Here is a 25,009-nt window from a genome sequence, read left to right as displayed (position 1 = left end):
CAGGTATGCAGGGTGGGAGAGAAGAGCCAAGGGTGACTCCCAGGGTGCCGGCCCCAGCAGCCTGAAGCTCCTCTGAGATGGGGAGGTGGAGGGACTGGCCTGGTGGAGACTGTGGAGCTTGAGACAGCCGCAGCTGTGCAGGGAGTCTGGGGGTACAGATAGAAGCCAGGGGCAGGTGAGGCCGGCCACGGGAGATCAGAGCACAGACCTGGGCCTGGGCCTTCGGTGATTAGGTAGAAGAGGAGCAAGTCTGGAGCAGAGACCCGGGAGCAGCCACACCAGTGGGAGTGAGGTCCCGGGAGCCTCCTTTGGCAGGGGGTGTGGCCAATGTGTCCCCAGGTTCCGAGAGGTCTGGGTGATGACCGGGAGCACCCCGTGGATCTGGCCATGGGAGGTCACTACCGACCTGGTGTTCCAGAGGAGCAAAGGGGTGGGGAGCCGGATTGAAAAGGATCCAAGAGGCCTTGGACGCTGAGTGTGGTCTTTTGAGCGGCCCCCAGGAGGACTCAGGCAGAGTTAACTTGAAACCTGCTCCCCTCCCCGCAAACTATTCTCCCCAGGGTAAGCCATGAAGTGGGACCATGTGGCAGCCCCACACGCCCTCCACCTCTCTGTCCCCTGGATCACTGGACCCCACTTTGGCATCAGACAACAGCCTCTGGCCACAGCTGACTGCCCAGGGGTCAGCCCTGACCCACTGGTTCAATCAGAGCCCCGCCCTGTGCAATGCCAGGAGCTAGGACTCAGGGGGGCTGATTCCCCGGTTTCCTCCGTAGGGCAAGGTGTAAGCTCAGCGTGGCTGCAGGAGCGCGTGTATCCACTGCTGGGGGAGAGAGACAGCGGCGATGCTGCCAGGCCGAGAGGCAGGAACCCATGAGGGCGCAGAGGGCACCACCTTGGGCTCAGTGACAGGCCTGCTGCGTTTCTGAGGCTTTCCACCCTCAATCCCAGCCCTAAACGGTCACCCGCCGTCTCTGAGAGCTGGGAATGGGGGTGAGCGAGTGGAGGGCACCGAGCTCTCTCCTATTTCCCCCCCTCCATCCCTCCCTCTTTGGGGTGGGAGAGGACCCTGATTTCCAACCTCTCCAATGCCCACCTGGCTGCCCCGGGCACTCCCAGGGGCCTCTCCGCAAGGCAAGGACACCAAAACCACAGGGCTTTGAAATCATCGATCGACTTTAATGCATTGGAAAGAAGGAAAACTACATTGGCGTATTTAAGACAAACACTTTTTCTCTATCCTCACTACCCACTGGACGGTCCTCCTCGGTCCAAAAAAAAAAAAACTAACAATCTCAAGACACATTGGCAGCTACCCCTCCCGGGTCCAACCTTTTATATCCTCCCATGACGTTGCTAAAACATTTAACTCAATCCATCTGCGAAGAAAACCAAACCAACAGAAAAGGAAGCTGAAGACATGGACATCGCAAGCCACGCGGTAATGCATACTTGGCACAGAGTAGCCAATATAGAAGACGTGTGCCTCACACGGTTCGCTTTGTTCATCAATAAAAGAATATAAAAATCTTGTTCACCCAGTGTTAAGTGTATTAAAATAGATCTGTATCATACGGCACAGTTTCTCCCGGAGTCGTGAGAATGACAGGAGGGACCGTGGCAGCTGCGGGATTTGCCGGCCTCCTCGCTCTGCACCTCTGCGTGTGTGCGTGCGTGTCTGTGGTCGTGGCCGCGTGCGACGCACACACGCGTGTTCAGTGCAATTCGGCACCATGTGATATGCTCGGGGTGGGAGCCCGTGGCTCCTGGACGCTTGTCCTGTTGTGCTAAGTCCCTCAGGATCGGGACGTGGGAATCGGGCGAGGGTGACAGGCTGGCACTGCCCACCCTGGATGCAGAAGCCCTTGGCAGCAAGTCTGGTCCCCGAAGGTCGGAACCTCCTGAGCCCACCGCCCTTTCTTTCCTCCCCAATCCTCCACCCGGCTCTTAAAAAACCTGCTGGATCTTCCAGCTTGGCCGGGCTTTCCGAGGGGAGGTGTTCCCATGTGTACCTTGAAGCAGAGACTACTAGAAGCAGAAAAGGAAGTCAGCCAGAGTTCCCCCGCCATTCACATTAAATGTCTCACAATAAAAACGCCATACAAAAGTGTGAAGTTATTTTTTGGCATAGTGTCTGCACTGGCAAGAAGGGAGGAGTGGAATACTTATCGGCTCTTCCAAATAAGACAAGAAAAGGCTTCAGTCATTAAGTTGAATGATTCAACCCCAAAGAGAAAACCTGCCAAATGCCCTCCCCAACAGGGTTGCAGATCCACCCTGCCCAGAAACTCCATGAGAAAAATGCATCAACGGCAACTGAGTCCAAGAGATTGGCAAAAGGAAGGAGGCAGCCTCCAGGGCCCCGAAGACGGAGCAGGAAGGGCAGAGGCCCTGGCGGGGATCACTGCAGCGTCCCGGCGCCCAGACACGCTCACCTCTGACAATGTCTTTCAAGTTAAACAGCTGCAATTCGTAACCCTAATAATACTGACAGAAAGGGGCCCAGGCGGTTCTGCAAAGGCGACGGGGTGCCCCAGGCCCGCCCGCCCACCCCAGGTGGACCTCCTAGGAGTGTGGGGCATCGGGAAACTACCTAGATCCGCTACCCTGCTTCTCGTCCCAACTACCTCTACCACTCAGCTAGTCCGTGTGTTCTCAGCTCCCCTCCCACAGGACACCAAGAGGCGGTGCCCTCAGCGGGGACTGCATGCTGGGCGGTGCGCTTGTCCCCTCCACAGCCTCAGCCTGCCCCTCCAGTGGGCCAGAGGGAGGCCGTGGAGAGCAGGGCCTGGAAGCCGGAGGCCCAGGCAGCCCTGAGGTGGCCGGGGGTGGGGCTGTGTGCCACAGCCTGTCGTACTCCCACCTGGCTCCTAGGTACCTCCTGTGAGTGTGGAGGGCACAGGGCCGCACCCCCACCTGGTCTTGGCTCTAGGCCTCTCCCCCAGCTCTTTCTCCCTCCTCTCCTCTGTCTGGTTAATTTTTGTCGGAAATTCATAGTGTTTATGAATTAAGGCCGACAGAACCCCCAGGCTGGGTAAGCAGGGTCCCAATAACTTTCCGTGGGTGTGAAGACTGGTCCCTCGGGGTCAGTTGTGGCCCTGGGGGTGCTGGAGGGTGGGGTGTGTGGCTGCCACTGAGGGCTTGGTCCAGGGCCCGGCCAGCAGTGGGGCGGGGCTAGTGGTCGCCATGGTGACCTGGAACAGCTGCTCGCCCTGTATCAGTCTCAGGAGGGCCCGCAGGCGGTCCAGGGATGACTGGGTGCCCCTCTGGCGGGCCAGCAGGCTTGTCTTCAACTCCAGGCATTTCTGTTGGGGCAGAAGGTCAGGGGAAAGGGTCTTAGCATTTGGCTCTACAGCCATCCTGCGGCAGCCACCGTCTGGGCCCCTCTCCCCTCCACTGCAAATGCCTGCAAGAAACCAGGCTGAGGCTTTCACAAAAGCCAGGCAGTGGTACAAATGCAATTAAAGAGCAGCCAGACCCACAGGAGACGATGCTTGTTTTGGAACTTAGGGCTAGAAAAAGTGTGCCTCTGCCTGGGAACGTCCTCCCCATGGCTGTGATGTGACCTCCTCCTCCTTGCTAGCTGCCCACACTCTTCCTCCTCCTCCTGCTGGCCAACCTGCAGCAGCCTCGGAGACCTTTCACTTCCCGGCCGCCCTTCTGCTCTTCCTCTTGCCCGCTGTGCTGTGTGGTCTTTTCCAATCTCTCTACGTGCCACCACAACAAGGAAAAGCAGTAAGGACTGATGCCTAGAGTCCCACATCCATCTACTCTGGGTCAAATACTGCTTGGGCAAATAACCTCCCCAAGATGGTTTCTAAAATGATTATAGGGACAATCACAAAGCCTCTTCATAGCGTTATAGAGAGGATTAAATGAGACACTGCATTTAAAGAGCTTCCCCAGGGCCCATTACCATCACCATCCTCTAACATATCATCACCACCATTATCATCACCATCACTGTGATCATTACCACTATCACTATCACCATGATCACCATTATCACCACCACCACCACCACCGTGATCAGCACCATCAGCACTACCACCATAATCACCACCATAATCACCATTATCACCACCATCACCATCACTGTGGTCTGCATCATCGCCACCATCACCACCATCATTACAACCATCACCATCACCACCACCACCACTATCACCATAATCACTATTATCATCACCACCATCACCATCACTGTGGTCTGCATCATCACCACCATCATCATTACAACCATCACCATCACCACCACCACCACCACCACCATCACCACGATCACCATTATCACCATCACCACCATCACCATAATCATCACTACCATCACTGTGGTCTGCATCATCGCCACCATCATCACCATCTTCATTACAACCATCACCATCACCACCACCACCACCATGATCACCATGATCATCACCACCACCATTAGCATCACACTGGTTAGCACCATCACCACCATGATCACCATTATCATCACCACCATTAGCATCACAGTGGTCAGCACCATCACCATCACCATCATCACCACCATCACCATCATTACAACCATCACCATCACCACCACCACCATCACTGTGATCAGCACCATCATCATTACCACCATCACCACCATTACCACCATCATCACCACCACTATCACCATCACTGTGATCGGCACCATCACCACCATCACCACCACAACCACCATCCTCATCATTACAACCATCACCACCATCACCACCACCATCACTGTGATCAGCACCATCATCATTACCACCATCACCATATCACCATCATCACCATCACCATCACCATTATCACATCACCACTATCACCATCACTGTGATCAGCACCATCACCACCGCCACAACCACCATCATATTCCCATCACCACTATCACCACCATCCCCATGACTGCCATCACCATCATCACCACCACCACAACCATCATCTTCATTATCTTGTCTATCTCCATCCTATGGAGGAGGAATTATGTTCACTTTACACAAGAGAAAACAGATTCAGAGTCAGGACCCTGCCAAGGGGCCTGAGCAGGGGCACAGCCAGCGTGCTATCGATCGCTTGGTAAGTATCTGTTGAATGAGCCACAGCGCTGCCTTCTCCACGTACTGGCTTGCTGGGGGATCCTTGGTGACTCTGTCTTCTTCCTGGGCCTTACAGGTGAACAGTGAAGCTCTGGACCTACACCTGTGGCTCCAAGGACACATCTGCCTGTCCCCCAGAATTCCCTGGTGCACACTGGCACTGAAGCCAGCCTGGACCTACACCTGTGGTTCTAAGGACACATCTGCCTGTCCCCCAGACCTGGGGCACACCTGCAGGGCTGAGGTCAGCCTCCCCCAGGCCCCAGGGCACACCTGCAGGGCTGAGGTCAGCCTCCCCCAGGCCCCGGGGCACACCTGCAGGGCTGAGGTCAGCCTCCCCCAGGCCCCGGGGCACACCTGCAGGACTGAGGTCAGCCTCCCCCAGGCCCCGGGGCACACCTGCAGGACTGAGGTCAGCCTCCCCCAGGCCCCGGGGCACACCTGCAGGACTGAGGTCAGCCTCCCCCAGGCCCCGGGGCACACCTGCACTGCTGACGCCAGCCTCCGGTCCCGCTCCTCCAGCTGCTGGTGCTCATTCTGCAGCTCACTGCCTCGTTGTAGCAGCTTCTGCTTCTCCTCTTCTTTGACTAGAAAAGAGAAGGCCAAGTCGCCAGATAGGAGCAGGTAAGGAGTGGCTGGGCCGTAGAGTAAATGGGAGGGGCAGAAGGGATGGAACCAAGGCCTAGGTCATCCCCCTGAAGGAGCCAGTGGCTGTGGTCAACTGCACAGGACCTGGAGCCACTCTCCCCTGGCCATACTTGCCCCAGACACAGGATCGGTCCCAGGGTCCCACTTTTCAGTGCTCTGGCCCAGAAGGGAATGGACCTACCCGTCCTCCCACAGGACAAGGTGAGCCCAGAGGCCTGGGTGGGGGAGGAGGGGGAGCAGGGACCCTTTCCCACTCCTCAAGGATGCCTCACCTGTCTTGTGGGTGACATAAGAGTGCACGATGGCCAACATCCCAGTCCAGGGCACACCCTCGTCTTTCTTTAAGGCCTGGGGAGCAGATGGGGAAATGAAAAAGTGGACAGGCCCGGGACCTGCTGGGACTGGCCACACCCTGGCTGTGTAACCCTGAGAGGGCACGCCCTGGGCCCCAGGGTCCTCACCCGAGACCAGGAGCTGGAGCTGCACCTGCCTCATGGCCCGGCTTACAGGGGCTACACGATAAGATCAGCTCCATGAAGCAGGAACGTTCTGGGCCTCTCCTCCTGCTCATCACCAGGGCCCTGGCAGCGGCTCAAATACTCGAATGAATGATCACTTGTCTTTCTCCCACATCCAGAAGAGCTGAAGGCAGCGGCCCCAGGCACGCCAGGGACAAATGGGGAGACTCGATGCCCCCCTACACTGTGCTGAAGTGGGGAACAGAATCCTGTTCCCTCTCCACATGCCCTCAAAAAGTTGTGACCAAAAAGAAAAGAAAAAAGCAAGAAGAGGCACAAAAAAAAAAAAAAAAAAGCTAGTCATTAATCCCAGCAGTTTAGGAGGCCAAGGTGGGAGGATTGCTTGAACCCAGGAATTCAAGATCAGCCTGGGCAACAAAGTGAGACCCAACCTCTATAAAAAATTTAAAAACTAGCTGGTCATGGTGGTGTGTACCTGTGGTCCCAGCTCCTCAGGAGGCTGAGGTGGGAAGACTGACTGAGCCCCGAAGGTCAAGACTGCAGTGAGCTGTGCTCGTGCTCCTGTACTCTAGCCTGGGCAACAGAGCAAGACCCTGTCTACCAAAAAAAAAAAAAAAAAGGATGGGTAGGCAGCCCCCACAGGGAACAGCCCGACAGCAGCACCTGCCCACCACATCCACTGCCCTTGACCCCCACAGAACCAAGGACGATGGGAACTCACAATGGTTAATACTTTTTGAAATAAAGTATTAAAACTCCCGGGCCGGGCGCGGTGGCTCATGCCTGTAGTCCCAGCACTTTGGGAGGTCAAGGTGGACAGATCACCTGAGGTCAGGAGTTTGAGACCAGCCTGGCCAACATGGTGAAACCCTGTCTCTACTAAAAATACAAAAAATTAGCCGGGCGTGGTGGCTCCTGCCTGTAATTATAGCTACTTGGAAGGCTGAGGAAGGAGAATCGCTTGAACCAGGAGGCGGAGGTTGCAGTGAGCTGAGATCGTGCCATTGCACTCCAGCCTGGGCGACAAGACTGAAACTCCATCTCAAAAAAAAAAAAAAAAAAGAAAAAGAAAAAGAGAGAAAGGTAACTCCCTATGACCACACAAGTCCTGCATCTGTGGAAGGCACACTTGAAGCCCAGCACTGCCACCACCTGCCACCCACCACACTCAGGGGCCACACTCCCAAGCATTTTCTCCCAGGGTTTTTACTCTGCCGTTTTTCTCAGATGGCTGATTCCCAAACTATACAGCAGCTGTAAAGCCTGTTTTTTATTTTTATAATTTAATTCCATATAGTGAACAAGATCCAAAGAATCACACTTTTTGTAAAAACCTGTTGGATGCTGACGGAGTATCTCACTGAGTGTACAGCTGGGATCTTCCACCATCTCCTGCTGCGAGGAGAGGCCGTTTCCCCTCTAGTCTTTTGTAAATAAAGGGTGTGGGGCTTCTCTGCGCGCAAAACTTTATCCCTATTTGAATTATTTCCTTAGACTAGATTCCCCAAAGCAAGATTCAGGTTTTTAAAAGGCCATTATTGAAAGACCACTATCAGCATCTCATGGGTAGAGGCTAGGGATGCTGCTAAACATCCCATAATAGTCCGGGCACAGTGGCTCACGCCTGTAATCCCAACACTGGGAGGCTGAGGCGGGTGATCACCTGAGATCAGGAATTTGAGATCAGCCTGGTCAACATGGTGAAACCCCAATCTACTGGCTGGTTGCGGTGGCTCACACCTGTAATCCCAGCACTTTGGGAGGCCGAGGTGGGCGGATCACCTGAGGTCAGGAGTTCGAGACCAGCCTGATCAACATGAAGAAACTCTGTCTCTACTAAAAATACAATATTAGCCGGGCGTGGTGGTGCACGTCTGTAATCCCAGCTACTCGGGAGGCTGAGGCAGGAGAATCACTTGAACCCGGGAGGCGGAGGTTGCAGTGACCCGAGATCGCGCCACTGCACTCCAGCCTGGGAAACAAGAGTGAAACTCTGCCTCAAAAAAAAAAAAAAACCCCCGTCTACTAAAAACACAAAAATTCGTTGGGTGTGGTGGTGGGCGCCTGTAACCCCAGCTACTTGAGAGGCAGAGGCAGGAGGATCACTTGAACCCAGGAGGCAGAGGTTGCAATGATCCGAGATCGTGTCACTGCACTCCAGCCTGGGCAACAGAGTGAAACTCTGTCTCAAAAAAAAAAAAAAAAAAAAAATTCCATCATAAACAGGATAAAGTTCCACAACCAAGGATTATCCAGCCCCAAATGTCAATTGTGCTGAGGCTGAAAAAGCCTGACTATACCCAAGCCCTTCTTTTCACCCCTCCTCTGCCCTCCCTGCCTCTGCCTACGGTGGGGACCTCCAGGCCAGTCTGGGGTGAGGGGGCCACACAGTCTCCCATACCTTCTGCTGGCACCTGGGGCACACCCACACGCCCTTGGGCGCCGTCTTGAGGGGCGGGTCCAGGCAGCTGAGGTGGTAGGCCCCCGGGCAGGTGCCGCAGGGCTGCAGGTTGGCCCCTCGCTTGCAGGCAGCGCAGTGCTCATCATGGGTGATCTCGTTCTGGAAGAGAAGGGAGGGCAGGAGGCAGGTCAGCCAAGCCGGGTCAGCGGGGGCCGGGTCAGCCAGGGTCAGGCCCAGGCAGCTGTGTCTGACCCACGTGTGGCTGCTCTTCTGCCAACGTTTCCCAGCAACTCTACGGAGACAGAGGGATAAACCCTGGAGGGCGACAGTGTGGGGTCAGGCCTGGGCCCTGGGAGGAGGCGGGGCACCCACAGGGCCAGGTTTACTAGGGGCTGGGGCTCTGAGCATCGGAGTCGGGCCTGGTGTGACTCCCATAACCTGGTTCTTCTGTGTTAAGACCTGGAGCCCAGGTGCGGGCGACAAGGCAGGGTGTCCTGCTGTGGCCGAGAAAACAGCCCTCTCAGGGTCTGTGCTGCACCAGAGGTCCATGTGCGGGGAGCGGGGCCAGTGATGCGTGCAGCACTCCCTCCCCGCCCCCACTGCTTATGTGGACGCTGCCTGGAGGGGCGGCGTGGCCCCACTCAAGACCCTGTAGGGCCGGGCGCGGTGGCTCAAGCCTGTAATCCCAGCACTTTGGGAGGACGAGACGGGCGGATCACGAGGTCAGGAGATCGAGACCATCCTGGCTAACACGGTGAAACCCCGTCTCTACTAAAAAAAAAATACAAAAAACTAGCCGGGCGTGGTGGTGGGCGCCTGTAGTCCCGGCTACTCGGGAGGCTGAGGCAGGAGAATGGCATAAACCCGGGAGGCGGAGCTCACAGTGAGCTGAGATCCGGCCACTGCACTCCAGCCTGCCGGCAGAGCGAGACTCCATCTCAAAAAAAAAAAAAAAAAACTGTTCGCCATCCATGTGTCAACAGCATGCTCCAACTTCAGAGCTGGGAAAGACCAGAGAACTCTCCTCTGGGATGGCCCGTGCCACAAGGACACTGGATGCCCCTGCCGAAGGGGCAGCGCCCTCAGACGAGGCCTCAGAGATCCCCATCTCCACCCTCTGTGTCATGCAAAGGCCCAGGCGGGGAAAGGCGGTTGTCACACGGCAAGCTGAAGGTGGAGTCGGGACCAGCATCCAGACTGCCTGCCTCAAAGCCGAGGCTCTCCCAAGTCTGAGGGCTCTGTGGGGACAGGGCTCAGGCTCCAGGTGTCCCCTGTCCCCAAGCCTGCCCTGGATGAGCACAAGGTGTCTGCAGACAAACACCACCAGGCCCCCCAGCACCAACCTGTGCCATTGCAGGGCTATTGTGAAAATGACACAGCCTAACCGGAGTTGACAGCAATCATCACCTACTGCTTCTTAGAGGCTTGACCGTTACAAATATGCAGGGACTTGAATGTTCTTTTAGAATTAGATCAGAAATTCAGTGAAGAAAAACGCTGAATAAATTCTGAGACCGTGCCATGAACGAGGTCATGACCAGCCAATGTTCTGGGAATCAGGGATGTGGTGTGTGCACGGGTAGGGGGTGGGGGCCCCACAGGATCACAGAAATGTGGGTGTGTGGGGTGAATCCCTGGGGATTAACAAGTCCAGCCCCTTTTTGGATGGGTCACGGAGGACCAGGGAGGGCCAGCTCTGCCCAGGTCACACTGAGGCCAGTGGAGCCAGGGTGGAGGCCAGGGGGCACCATCTGGCTGCTTCCAGTTGGGCCTTAGTGGCCCCCACAGTCTCTGTATCCTCAGTTCTGAGCAGGGAGGGCTCCTGTTTGAAGCTGACAGCAGAGCCCTGTGGCAACGCCCGACTTGACACTGCCTGGCAGGCTGGAAAGCTGGCTGAGTGTTGCACAAAGCTCTTAGCACCTAAGGGCAGAACCAAAAGGCCTTCTGCACCACCCAGGCTCTTTCCCTCTTTCTAGGAGGGACCCTACAAGGACTGTACTGAAAACATTCTCCACCCCTGAGGCGTGAAGACGGAGGGAGGGGACACGTACCTTCCAGCAGGGGTCCTCATTGGCTAGCACAGGGAAGAAGGGCGGAGAACATGTTAGTGGCCGTCGGAGGAGCACGGATCAGGACTGGAGTCCATGAGGCCTCATGTGGCAAGGGCTCTTGCCCCGGGGCATGATGGGAGTATCACAAGGCCCCCGTGATACCTGGGCTCTCACCCCAGTGCATGATGGGAGTATCACAAGGCCCCGTGATACCTGGGCTGTCACTCCGGGGCACGATGGGAGTATCACAAGGCCCCTGTGATACCTGGGCTCTCACCCCGGGGCATGATGGGAGTATCACAAGGCCCCCGTGATACCTGGGCTCTCACCCCAAGACATGATGGGAATATCACAAGGCCCCTGTGATACCTGGGCTCTCACCCCAGGGCATGATGGGAGTATCACAAGGACCCTGTGATACCTGGGCTCTCACCCCAGGGTATGATGGGGCTATCACAAGGCCCTGTGATACTTGGGGTCTTGCTCCTGGGCAGGATGGGAGTAAGGGTCTCTGCCCTGGTCACAGCTAGGAGCCACCATGGGAACAGGCTCATGTGGGCCCTGTGCTCACTGAGGACATGGTGGTAGTGAGCTGCCCGGGGAAAGGAACCATCGCTCCAGGAACCCCTCAAAGTGACTTATTTTCAACTCTTTTTTGACTGTAATCCACTCATTCTAGTAAATGATACCAAACCACACATTTTAATGACCGCAAACATAGGTATCTTTCAGGCTCTAGATCAGATCCATCTACAAATAATGCCACCCAGTGGGAAGAACAGTTCCGGCGTCTGCACAGCACTCGACAGCTCACAAAGTGCAGTCACACTCACCCCTCAAGTCACTGTCCCAGCTCTGAGAAGCAGGTGGCTATGGTCCCACTTTCTAGAGGCCCAGGGAGGGATGGTGACATGTTGAAAGCTACACAGAATCCCAGGAAGCTGACCGTCACTTCCTGCCCGTGGGACTATGGTTTTCTAACTGAAGAGAACTGGCAGCTTCCTGCTGCTGTCTGAATGCAGGGACGTGGCTCCCTGAGGTCCTGCACTGGGGCACGGCTGGCAGAGGAGGGAGGGGCACTGCAGACTCAGGTAGAGGCCTCAGGCCAGGTCCCAGCCTGAAGATCTGGCCTGATGCCTTGTACAGGAGCCCTCGGCCCAGAGCAATGCACACAGCGAGGCAGAGGCAGAGCTGGGCTGAGACCCCCACCCCAGTCCAGCCTGTGCTCTTCCAATGCCCAGAGCAGGCAGAGGAGGGTGGGCAAGGTGTGGGCTGAGAGGCACCAGCCCAGCCCAGGAGTATCAGAGGCTGACTGCGTGCGGGGAAGAGAGGTCATCTCCAGGGGAATATGGAAGCAGCAGCACCCGGGCTGGGTCACACCTGCAGATGCCACATCGGTCATGCTCACACCTATGGCCCAGGCTGTGGACCTCCCCCAGACCACAGCTCCAAGCTCACACACAGGCTGCAGGAGGAGTGGGGAGGTGGGAGGCTCCTCTCAGCATAGCGTCCTCACCTTCCTCTGCCCAGGTCAGCCCAGTGGGAGGCCGGCAGCCCTGCCCAGGCCCAGGCGTGGAGGACCACCCATGGATGACTCCCCGTGGCCCTGAGCAGCTCTGGCAGAAAGCCTGAAGCCGGTGCTTACCTCTTGCTGTGAGGAACAGGGGGTTGTTGAGATAGTTGGAGGCCAGCCGTTTCCTCTGCAGGGACAGAAAACAAAACACCACACCCCATCGTCTGCAGGCTCTCCTCGGTGGTGACTCCACCCCAGGTCAGGACTCACTCTGGGACAGGGTCCCCACCCAGGGCTGCAGGCTCTGGCTGAACACCCCCTGCCAGGGGCAGAAACAGGAACAAATACAAGGCAGAAGGACGCAGGGATGACTGAGGGCGGGGTGGGGCAGGGAAGTCGACAAAGGCTCTGCCTGCAGGAGGTCTAGGACACACCCTCTCTGCACCTGTGGGTGCATCTAGCTCACAAAGGGCCGTCCGTGGGGCACATCAGTCACATGGTGCATGTCACATTCTCCACCTATCTCCTGCCTCTCAACTGGGTCTGGAGTCAGGTGGAGAAATGGGTGTTATAGACTGGCTCCCCCAGATTCCACTTCTTGGCATGTGGCCTTAAACATCACATGTGGACAAAGGTTTCTGGAACATTCCAGAAGAGCAGCCTTAGTCCTGGCTTTGGCAACCACAGGCCACACCGGTCTAGACCTTGGTGGTTTGAAGTGGCTTTGGCTGTGGCTGTCGTAGAACTGTGTTGCTGGATTTGACACCATTTCTCTCGGTGTGGTCAGGCTGTGGACCTGGGGAAGGGCCCCCTTGGGCTGTGTGCCTGCTCCAGGCTCAGGGTCGCGGGACCTTGGGTTGACTCCTGACCTGCTTACGCCGTCTCTGGCCCTGGCCTCAGACTCGGGAGCCTAGGGTAACGCCTCGTCCACAGAGCAGCCCGCATTTTCATGAACGAACAAATCTAAAGGAATGGAGCCCTCACTGTGTGGAGAACACACCATTTCCTTGGGTGGAGGCTGAAAACACTTCCACGATGCTCTTATCAAGGGTCCGAGTCGGGGGACAGGGCTTGCTCAGATGAAGGAAGAGGAAGTGAATGGTGTGAAATGGCCCATGTGGGGCACGTTCTTGGAACAGGAGCAGGACAGGCAGAAGCAGAGGAAAGGCATGGACAGGCTGACGAGGCCAGAGGACGCCCCACAGTGGGCTCTCCCCACAGACAGGGCAATGGCAGGGCCTGGAACTGGCTGCCACTCTGTGCCAAATGCCTCCCTCCCACTTGAGCTCAGGCTCCCCAGACTCAGGACTCCAGACAGTGGCCCAGACTAGCCCGCACCCTGGGAGGTGAGACCGCACTTTCCTCGCCTTCCTGCAGATCTCACAGAGCTGGCGTCTGCAACACACCAGGCACTGACCTTGGGGCACACCGTTTCCCTCAGGACAGCTGCCCCAAGCTCTGGACTTCGGAGCTCTAAGGAAACGGCTTCCATCCCAGAGAAAGGCTCCAAGACACTGCCCCTAAGAAAACTCTGAGCCTCAGAGCTAAACGTCCCAACAGACCCTGCAGAGCTGGCTTTGGGGAGATGACACTAGGATTTTAACCGAAGAATTTTGGACTGTCATTTACAAGGACAGGAAGGTATCATTTATGATCTGGTTTTTCCCTGGGGACAAGCTCACGGGAGAGGCCCTGGTTCCCCTACAGCATCCTGAAGTCCCAACCCTGCTGCACTGGACCCATGTTGGTGCAGGCTCTCGGTTTCCAACCCCCATCCCTGGGGATGGACGCTCCAACTGACAGAAGGGAAGGGCACTGGCCACGCCCACCCAGCCCCTTCTGGGCCTTCCTCTATGGTGCCCGCCTGCTCCAGGCTGTGTACAGCCTCAGCCTCTCCCAGCCATGAGTGGACGGCACAGGCTCTAGACGAGGTGTGAGGTGGTCCAGGGAGGCCGGGGTGTCCAGCCTTGCCTGTGACCGGGGATTCGCCTGATCATTCAGGGCGAAGAGTCTAGAAGCCGGTGCACCTCCCATGAGGCCACGCTCCCCAGGGCAGCCTCCATTAGGAATAAACTGACATCTCCTATTCTGCATCTTCCTATCAATTGATTCTGAACTCGGAGGTGATAAGAGAGGTATTATTTACAGTCATCCCTCGGCCCCACGCCCAGGAGGGAAAGACGAGGGGGGTGGTTAGGAAAGCGAATGAGGGAGGCCCTGGAGCTTTTCCTGGAGGCTGTGCACTGGGAGCCCCCTACCCTCCTGGTGGCATGGGGCTGGCAGGTCCCCCACCTCGGTCTCCAGGAGGCCGCTGTAGGCAGGGTTGGCTGTGCTTCTTCTCTTCCGCTCCTGTCGCTTGCTCTGGATTTCTGGAAAGGCACAGACACAGCAGTTACTGGGTCCTGCCTGCCCTGGGAACCCCAAATGCTTCCTCGTCAAGCCCTGGGCACCACCATCCCCTCCTGCTCTGAAGCCTGTCTGTTCAGCATCCATGCCACAGGGTGGCCCAGGGCAGGTCAGGGCCTCCAGGAATCACGGACTCCATGGCAGGACAGCTTTGGTGGCCTCAGGCTGAACGACAGATTGCGGGGAGGGTGGCAGGTACCCCAAATCCAGGTGCCCACTCTTAGCGTGGGGTCCTCCTTGTGTGTCCTTATCTGGCCCATGGCCATTATTTGGGACCTGAAAGATGGCAGATACCCACCGGTCCGGTGATACCCACTGGTCTGGTGATACCCACTGGTCTGGTGATACCACTGGTCTGGTGATACCCACTGGTCTGGTGATACCACTGGTCTGGTGATACCACTGGTCTGGTGATACCCACTGGTCTGGTGATACCCACCGGTCTGGTGATACCACTGGTCTGGTGATACCCACCGGTCCGGTGATACCCACTGGTCTGGTGATACCACTGGTCTGGTGATACCCACTGGTCCAGTGAGCTGCAGGGTGAGGCTCCCAGCTCTCGGAAGCCCAGGAGCAAAGCTTCTACCCAGGTGGCCTCTGCCCCAGTGCAGCCCCCACCAGGAATCCTTCGTGTGCGAGTGACGGGCACGGCCACACTGATGGTGTTTTCTTTTCCTCTTTCTTTGCTTTGACCCCCAGGCAGGACCCATGACCTGCCTCTCCGTATGCAGCTGTGCTAGCATCTTCTAATCTGTCTCCCAGACCTAGTTTTGCTTCTTAAACCTTTTCAATATTACTCAGCCTGTTTTCTATAAGGCGCTCAGACCTTCTGTGGAAGAACACAGGGTCTCAAGAAAGAAATATTTAAGGATATCACAGCAGAGGCTGGGGAGGTTTCCAAATGAGGACAATTTATAAGACCAAGAATGATCACACCTATTAGGAAAGCACTTTGTGCTGTCGCTCACCAATCCCACAAAGTTTACAGGCGCAGTTTTCCCTGTGTTGCAGATGAGGAAACTGAGGTTTGGAGTGGGGAAGGACCTTGCCCAGGGACTCTGGCCAGCGCACAGGCAGGACCTGAGCATAAGACTTCTGTTCCCACAGCCGCATGCTGCCTCCGTGGTGCCGTGGTTTTGGTCGGAGATTAAACCGTTCCCAAAGGCAGCGGGATTCATCACACTCACACTCACACCATCAGGCGGGGACTCGCAGATGTTCTTACGGAGGGTTACAAAGGAACCTTGGCTGGAGAGTAATGCCTTCCAACCACGCACGCAGAAGGGAGGGGAAGGCCAGGGAAAGCATTGCTTGCAGGGGGCTTCCCTGCCCAGGGATCTGGAAGGCTGGGGCTCTCCCCTGGCCCTCCCCACCCTGGTTGCTGCCAGGGAGCAAGTCAGACCCAGGCCACATGAAGGGACAGGGTTCTCTTCTTGGAGCCTGCGTGGCACACTGGGGTCCCCGTGTGCTGGGCTCTGCTGAGCTCGGGAAGGCTTGCTCTGCTCCCACTTGCCCCGGATGAGCTGTATGACCTCAGCCAGGTCCCTCCCCTCCCCTGGGCTTCGGTCGCTCACCTGCTGCAATGGAGAGAAACTGCCTTAAAGACCGCTAGTGCCTCGGGCACTGCGGGGGTTCACTTCATTCCTTCTTGCGTTTAGGGAGAGGAACCTTAGCGAACCTTCCTGCATCCAGGGTTACCAGGGTACGTGCTTTCCCTTTATGAAACGCCTTTGCAGGTGAGATGGGTGTGGTGGAAAACGTTCTGGGTTGGGAGTTAGGAGGCCCGGATTCCAGCCTGGGCCTGGTATTAACTGGCGAGTGAATCAGCTTCCCTGGCCTCGGTTTCCCCATGGGGGCTTCTCCAAGGGGGCTGGTTTTGAGGCTTTCCAGGTCCTAAGATTCTACGACAATGTTCGCGGCTCACTTGAGATCGCCCTTGTCATTCTGCGATGATGTTCACGGCCCACGTGAAACTGCCCTCATCCGTAAGGTCACACAGCCCCTTCGTAGAGTCACAGTCCCGTCTGCTCAAATAAACTACTGTTCCAATTTTGATGGACACATTTGGTGGCACACATGAAGTCCGCAGGCTAGTCTGACGGCAGGCGAGCTGGTGGCCAGCTCTCAGCGCTGCTTCCAACAATCCCCCAGGACAGTTCAGCCATCACCCATTTTACACATGAAGAGACTGAGACACACAGAAGTAACCCACCCACACTTGAGAAACTGGCAAGAACGGGCAGTCTGCCTTTTGTCATTTCCCTATGTTGAGGACAGGGAACCCGCACGGTCCCTCCGCTGAAATGAGGAAGTGCCACCGTGGGTTTTGTGCATAGTCATGGAGCCAGGGCGAGCCTGGAAGGTTTCTCCGTCTCGTGTGTCTTTGATGACAGCCACCCAGCCTCAGGCACTTGGGGCAGACCTCCTGGGAGGTGGTTCATACACAGACGCTGCCATCTGAGCCAGGACATCCTGAGACCCACTGCAGCAGTGTGAGGCCACACTACACCCACACCAGCTGCTGCTGAAGCCCAGACCACCCGACATCACGCCTGGCCCCCAACACCCCGGCTTTTGGGTCAGTCCTAGCCCAACCTGCTGCTACCTGGATCCTTCCTTACCTTCCAAGTGTTCCGTGGTAACCAGGCCTAGCGCTACCATGAAGGCGATTTTCTGAGGGAAGGAATAGACAAAGGAGCATTAACACAAACGTCAACGTTCATTCATGCACTCAACAAACATCTGCTATGGCAGGTGCAGGGCAATACCTCATGGCTGCCCCAACCACAGAGACCCCCAACTCCAGATGCCAAGTCAGTTTCTAAGAAACATGGGGAAATAGGATTCCCAGAGAGAGCATCTACAGCTCAATTTGGAGGGGCTCCTTGAAAATACTGGATACGCATATTCAAACATACTTTAAAGGGCTAAGGTGCACATAGCTGGGCTAATCCTTATGGGTACCCCAACCGCTGAGGCCCCCAACTGCAGACACCAAGTCAGTTTCTAAGAAACACATGGAAATAGGATTCCCAAAGAGAGCATCTGCAGCTCAATTTGGAGGGGCTCCTTGAAAACACTGGATGCATGTATTCAAACATACTTTAAAGAGCTAAGGTGCACATAGCTGGGCTAATCACTGTCACTGGTTCATAACACTTTTGCTCCATTAGTCCTTTCATGGCTTTCATTTTGTTTATTTAATAATAAATTGAACATCATAAACCTACTAATAAACTCAAAACCTGACACTTGACCCGTAAGTTGCATCTCTTCTGTGTCCCTCCCCTTATCTCATTCTTTTTACCCTCATTTCTAGTGATCCTAATCCTTCTCGTTTCATAATGACCATTTCCTTGACTTTGTATACACATGCATATATTTCTATCACTTATGAAACAGGGTGGCACTTAGTTTTATCTTTTTTTTTTTTTTTGAGATAGGGTCTCTCTCTGTCGCCCAGACTGGAGTGCACTGGAGTAATCACAGCTCACTGCAGCTTCACTTTCCAGGGCTCAAGTGAAAGTGATCCTCCCACCTCAGCCTCCCGAAGAGCTGGGACCACAGGTGCGCACCACTGTGCCCAGCTAATTTTTGTATTTTTTGTAGAGATGGGGTTTTGCCACGTTGCCCAGGCTGGTCTTGCAAGCCTGCCCCAGCCTCCCAAAGTGCTGGGATTATAGACCCGAGCCACCATGCCCAACCCTTACCTGTTTTTGACTTGTGAAAAGGTCATGACGCTGTATTGTCTACAGAGCTCACTAGGGCATTTTTTTTTTCATTGGACATTCTTCGGTGGTGAAAGGTAGAAATTCAGAATGGCCCCCGAGCTCCTACCCTGCAGTGTAGTCACCCCATATCATTCCCTGCCTTGAGTGTGGGCAGGACTGAAAATACCATGGGATTAGGTAACATCACAGGGCGAAGAGGTGCTGGAACCACTCCTGTGGCATTTATGTTACATAAGATCCCTGTTGGTGACTGGAGTGAGGCTCTCTTGCCGGCCTCGAAATAGAGCCTGCCAGGAGTTCTGCGGCCACCATGCTGTAAGAGGACTAACCCCAGAGCCTCACTCAGGGCCAGCCACAGAGTAGGTGCTCGTGAGTATTTGATGAACCCGTGACTCAATATTTCCTTGTCTGGGATATGACTTGCAATATATTTTCCCCATTTACCTTTTATTTATGGGACTGGCTTATTTATTGTAGTTTCGGATTTACAGGGAAGTTGCAAGGCTCATTCCTGAGAGTTCCTGTATACCCACGCCCAGTTCATCACAACTAAAGAGCCAACATCAGTACATTATTATCAGCTAAAACCCATATTTTATTTGGATTTCTTTAGTCTTGTTTGTTTTTTAGAGACAGGGTATCACTCTGTCAACCAGGCTGGAGTGCAGTGGCTCACTGCAGCCTCAAACTCCTGGGCTCAAGCAATTCTCCTGCCTCAGCCTCCCAAGTGGCTAAGACTACAGGTGCACACCACCACACCCAGCTAATTTTTAAATTTTTTGTAGAGACGAGGTCTTGCTATGTTGCCCAGGCTAGTCTCAAACTCTTGGCTTCAAGCGATCCTCCCACCTCTGCCTCTGGAAGTGCTGGGATTACAGGTGTAAGCCACTGTGCCCAGTCCTTTGTTTTTCTGTTCCAGGATCCCACACGGTATTTAGATACCATGCTTCCTCGCACTCTTCTGGGTTGTGAGAGTTTCTCAGCAAGTTTTTTTTTTTTTTTTTTTTTTTTTTTTTAATGACCTGGACAGCTTGAGGAGGACCGGTCAGGTATTTTGCAGAAGCACCCTCACTTGGGATTTGTCTGATATTTTCCTCATGAGTGCAGTGGGGTGGTGGGTTTGGGGAGGAAGACCACAGAGGTAACACACCTTCTCATCACATCAGAGCAAGGGCACAGACCACCCACCTGTCTCATCACTGCTGGTGACCCTGGTCACTGGCTGAAATGTGTCTGCCAAGCTCCACTCAAAGTCACTGTTTCTGCGCCCGCCCCCCGCCCTCATACTGTACTAGTTGGGAATAAGTCACCATGGACAGCTCACACTTAAGGAGCTGGGAATCAGGCTCCACTCAGGCTGGGCTTATTTTCATTTTGTTGCCATTCATCTCCGTATTTTTTTAAAAAAGTATCAGTTTTTAAATTGTAGTTAAAATTTTAAAAGGTACCAATTTTTAATTTTTAAAATTTTAAATTAAATTTTAATACAATTTATCAATATTTTCTTTTGCAGTGTTTTTATTTTTTGGATCCTGGCTAGAGGTGCTGAGGTAATAAAATAATTTTAGTCTCTATAGTTTCACTTTTTACATTTAAATTTTTGATCCATTTGGAACGGGATCCTGGTGTGCACGGTGGAAGTGGGGGCTCACTGCTTTCTGTATGGCTACCATTTGTTCCAATACCACTTACTGAAAATTCCGTCTTTCCATATTTCACTGACTTAAGGAGTCACTTTAATCATATACTAAATTATCATAGATTTATTTGGGTCTATTTCTGGGTCTTCTATTTTGTTCCTTAAATCTGCCTCTCCAGGAGCTCCTGCCACATGTTCAGTTCTCAAGGCTTTAGGGTCTATTTTAATAGCCGGGAGGATTAGAATATCCCTTCACTGTTTTTCCTGTTCAGTTTCCTGGCCCTTCTTATTTTTTGTGTGAAATTTAGAAACCATCTTAAGTAGTTCTGAGAATGAGGGAATCAGTTGGTGGATTTGCTGGAATGTTAAAATTATAAATTAACTTTGGGCATAATGACAGTTTCATATTGTTAAGTTTTCCTACTTAAAGCTATGACATGCCCCTCTGTTCTTATTCTTCTGTTTTTGAGACAGAGCTTCGCTCTTGTCACTTAGCCTGGAGTGCAATGGCGCAATCTTGGCTCACTGCAACTTCCACCTCCTGGGTTCAAGGGATTCTCTTGCTTCAGGCTCCCAAGTAGCTGGGATTACAGGTACCTGCCACCAAGCCCGGCTAATTTTTGTATTTTTAGCAGAGACAGGGTTTCAACATGTTGGCCAGGCTGGTCTCAAAACTCCTGACCTCAGGTGATGTGCCTGCCTCGGCCTCCCAAAGTGCTGGGATTACAGGTGTGAGCCACCACACCCAGCCCCTTCCTCTTTCTTCTTCTCTTTTCTTCCTTCTCCTTCCTTCTCCTCCTCCTCTCCTTCCTTCTCCTTCTTTTCTTCTGTCGTAAGGGGTTTTAAATTTTTCCTCAAATAGATATTGAATATTCGTATTATGTTTATTCTTGGCATTTAATCTTTCTGCTGCAATTGTAAATGGGATTGTGTATAAAGCTTCTAACAGGTTGCCGTGTTGCTGTGAAGATTAGTGATATTTTTACATTAATTTTACACCCTGCTGCAATGCCAAATTCTCTTATTGTCTGCAGCTTTTTCAGCCATTCTCTTGGGTTTTCCAGATCATCTCGAATGGTTTACTCCTTTCTGATTTTTACTTCTATGCTGTTAAAAATCGTTCTTTAATTTTTCAGCTTTAAAGGGTATTTTCTGATTCATTTAAAGTCCCAACTGCTACAGATAAGCTAATCTGAGAACTCTTTCCACTTCCCACCTTCTTTGCCTCCTTCTCAATTTTACTTAAATGAATCTTTTATGTATTATCGGAGCACATCATATTTAAATTCTATTCTGACATCCTCACCCATAGTTAAATACATTTGATGCTCACCCCAACGCTGGTACCAAAGTTTCCCCGTGTCTCTTGGTTTCCTGGGTTTGGGCCTCCAGCAGTTTCTCATAAATGGCTCACGGAACATTTCCTGAGTTCTCCAAAGATTTACAACGTTTTTTTTTGTCACCTATACTGGAGTGCAGTGGCACGATCTCGGCTCACTGCAACCTCCACCTCCCAAGCTAAAGCGATTCTCCTGCCTCAGCCTCCTGAGTAGCTGGGATTACAGGCACCCGCCACCATGCCAGCTGATTTTTGTATTTTTAGTAAAGACAGGGTTTCACCATATTGGCCAGGCTGGTCTCAAACTCCTGACCTCAAGTGATCCACCTGCCTCGGCCTCCCCAAGTGCTGGGATTACAGGCGTGAGTCACTGAGCCCGGCTAGATTTACAACTTTTCATCTGTAGCCTTTAAACTTGGACAGCTAGGCTGTATATGAAATCCTTGGCTCATTCTTTCTTTCCTTTATTATCTTGCAGATGTTACGCTAGTGTATCCTGGAATTGAATGTGGCGGTGGAAAAGTCAGACACTAGCTGAACTGCTTTCCCTCTACAGTCGGTAACTTCACTGGGTGTCTCAGCATTGCACATTTTCCCCAGGGAGCACACATCAGCTTTCCCTGGGATCCAATGTGTCCTTTCAAGATGCAGATTATAAAGTCTTTTTAAAAGTTCAGGACATTTTCCTTTAATTGTACTTCAAAAAGTGAAGCATCACCATACCATGAAAAGTGGGGTCCGTCAAATTCAATCCTGTGAGATGTGCACTCACACAGATGGAAGAACACTGGAGTGACTGAGGGGGCTGCAGAGCTGCCTGACTGGGAATTCTGGGGCCATCCAGCAGCTCAGCCAATCAGTACCAGTCTGGCAGCAGTCTGGCGCCACCTGGTTCCAATATCACTTTTGGACCCTGTGTCTAACTAACTGGACAGTGGCAGGGACTCTAGGACGTCCTGAGCTGCTGGCAGCTGTTCTACTTGCCTGACCTGGGAAGGCTGGGCTGGGAGAACACTGGGAATGTGGTGCCTCTACTTCCTCACACCATCTTCCTCTCCCCGAGTCCCCCTTCACCCACACTCATTTGAGGACAGGTTATGAACAGGAAACAGGAGCCAATGCCAACCACAGGACCGCCAAATTCACCTCATTGCAGGAAATTATGGAAACGATTTCGTCATTCTGGTTTCCTTCTTTGATGCCTCCCATTATACATGTGTTGTATCTTCTTTGCTTGCCTCCCGTAGGTTTCACTTACTATGAAACTTAACAACTCATTATTCTCTTTCCTGTCTTGCAAGATGGTGAGAAGTTGGATACTAAGGAGAAGAAACCCAAAGCCAAGAAGGCTGATGCTGGTGGCAAGGTGAAAAGGGGGAACCTCAAAGCTAAAAAGCCCAAGAAGGGGGAAGCCCCATTGAAGTTGAAATCCCATCCTTGTCAGAGGAATTGGCAGATATTCCCAATCTGCTATGTATTCTAGAAAGGCCATGCATAAGAGGAAGTACTCAGCCGCTAAATCCAAGGTTGAAAAGAAAAAGGAGAAGGTTCTTGCAACTGTTACAGTTGGTGGTGACAAGAATGGTGGTATCCGTGTAGTTCAACTTTACAAAATGCCTACATATTCTCCTACTGAAGATATGCCTTGGAAGCTATTGAGTCATGGCAAAAAGCCTTCAGTCATCATGGGAGAAAACTGCAAGCCAGCATCACCCCCGGGACCTTCTGATCCTCCTCACTGGGTGCCACAGAAGCAAGAGGGCGGGCGGTTTTCCTGCAGAGCTGGGCAGTGGCTGCTACTTGTGTCTGGGCCTCTGGTCCTCAATTAAGGACACACCGGGAATTTGCCATTGCCACCTCAACCAAAATTTATCAGCAATGTGAAAATCCCAATACATCTTACTAATGCTTACTTCAAGCAGCAGCAGCTGCAGAACCCCAGATACCAGGAAGGTGAGCTCTTCAACACAGAAACAGAGAAGATTACAGGGCAGTGCAAGGCCAATCATCAAAAAGCTGCGGACTCACAAATTTTACCAAATATCAAACGTATTCCTCAGCTCCAGGGCTACCTGAGATCTGTGTTTACCCTGATGAATGGAATTTATCCTCACAAATTGGTGTTCTAAATTTTTAAAGAAGAATCTAATTAAACAAAGGATATATAAAACTAAAAGAACTATTTTCTGAATTTCATATACTTTTCCCCCTTCTGCCTCTGGTGTCCCTTACCGTGTCTTCTGCTGTATCTATGGCCCTCTGTGTTCATTCAGCTATGCATCCATTTCTGGGGTGGTTTTATTATTTTTTTTTGTGAATAATTACAGCTCATGGTTCATTCTCTCCAGCAATTTAGCCACTTAGCTATCTCTTCCATAAATCTGTGTAACTTAGCTGTGTAGGTTCCTTCTTAGTGCTGATTGCTTTATTAAGTTTCTTTTTTAAAAATAATCACAACAGAAGATCAAATTTTTTTTCCTAGTATTCTTTATCTCATGGTAAAAATAGCTTCTCTTTTCCGTATTTTTTGCTTATAGCAGCTTCATATTGATGTTTTGTTGTTAAACATAACTAAAATGAGCTGAATTTTCCTATACTGGAGATTTGTAGCAGGTGGGAAAGGGATTACATTAGCCTTCTAAAAGCGACTCAAAGGCTCTGCCTCTCCTGCCGAGGCAATTGACTTCATTCTTCATCCCTCAGTGGGATTCTCCGGTTAACCACGCCTCCTCTGCCTCTCCCCCATGGTCAAAGAGCGTTTCTGCCACCTTCCCTGATCCTGGATGCCTTACAGATTGCAGGTGCAATCCCTCCAGGAGGCATATTTTGCCTGGCACTTTCTAAGACCTAACACCACCAAGCACTCCCTCCTCCAGCCCTCCAGCACATTCTATATTATCTCAGGCCCAGCTTTCGCCTGACCTGGCCCCGTCTAAGCTAAGGCCGGCTCAGACACTCTCCTTCCTTTTGCACTTCAAGATGGACTTCTGATCTTCAGGGAGTACATGCCACTGACTTTTTCTGCAGCCTGTGGCTCCTTGGCCCTCCCTAGAGTCTCCTACACCACTCCTGGCCACTGCTCACTGCACCATCAGCTTGCTGCCCAGCCCTGACCTCTGCTGCTTCTGACGACACTAACGCTTCCTGCCCAGTCTGCTGATGCTCCGCTCATGTCTGAAATCTGCAAAACAAAGAAAAAAAATCTTGTTGCTCTTAGTTTATATGGGATGCAGGGAGAGTCTCAGTTCTAAGTAGCTGCTCTGTTCCTACTGGAAGCTCAGCCAAGTCTTTTTGCCCTGTGGGATCGACTGGCTTCATTCTGATAGACATGTGTTCAAAACTGTGTTCTGTGGATTTGTCAAATGTCTTGCCTTACAGTTCTGCTATTAGGCTGGTGCAAAGTAACTGCGTAATACATTTGCACCAAATACATATCCCAAACGATGCTGCTATGGTGCACGTAAGTTTGTGACTGTTAAATTATCTTGATGGATGATCCCACCTTTAGTATTCACAGTAATGTCTTTTTCATTCCTTTCAACCTTTCTGGTGTTTTTTTTATTTAGGTATGCCTCTGACAAGCAGCATACAACTGGATTGGGTTGTTTTTAAGCCTGTTCTCATTCCTCTAAAAGTAGGAAGATTTCATTTGCATGTATTATGGTTACTGAGTTATTTGGACTTATTTCCTCCACTTTATTTGTATTTTCAG

At 52.7% G+C, this 25,009-nt stretch overlaps 1 protein-coding gene across 7 annotated transcripts in view; it reads right to left on the bottom strand.

Annotated features, from left to right (window-relative positions):
• Positions 1 to 1,158: 1,158 nt before the first annotated feature.
• The window catches only part of PHF21B (PHD finger protein 21B), a 134,276-nt gene continuing 110,425 nt past the window's right edge, over positions 1,159 to 25,009 (bottom strand). For 3 of the 7 annotated variants that reach the window (XM_045363461.3, XM_045363462.3, XM_074003575.1), the window contains 8 exons: positions 17,210 to 17,261; positions 14,472 to 14,548; positions 12,312 to 12,366; positions 10,667 to 10,689; positions 8,616 to 8,774; positions 6,008 to 6,083; positions 5,571 to 5,674; positions 1,159 to 3,305 (listed from right to left, as the gene is read on the bottom strand). In XM_045363461.3, the coding sequence (XP_045219396.2) occupies positions 3,087 to 3,305; positions 5,571 to 5,674; positions 6,008 to 6,083; positions 8,616 to 8,774; positions 10,667 to 10,689; positions 12,312 to 12,366; positions 14,472 to 14,548; positions 17,210 to 17,261 (765 nt within the window). In that variant the 3' untranslated portion in view covers positions 1,159 to 3,086. The other 4 variants (XR_012418639.1, XR_012418640.1, XM_074003576.1 and 1 more) reach the window with 3 other exon arrangements.

The sequence above is a fragment of the Macaca fascicularis genome, chromosome 10 (assembly GCF_037993035.2).
Source record: "Macaca fascicularis isolate 582-1 chromosome 10, T2T-MFA8v1.1".
Lineage (NCBI taxonomy): Eukaryota > Metazoa > Chordata > Mammalia > Primates > Cercopithecidae > Macaca > Macaca fascicularis.
This window is presented reverse-complemented; position numbering and strand designations above follow the sequence as displayed.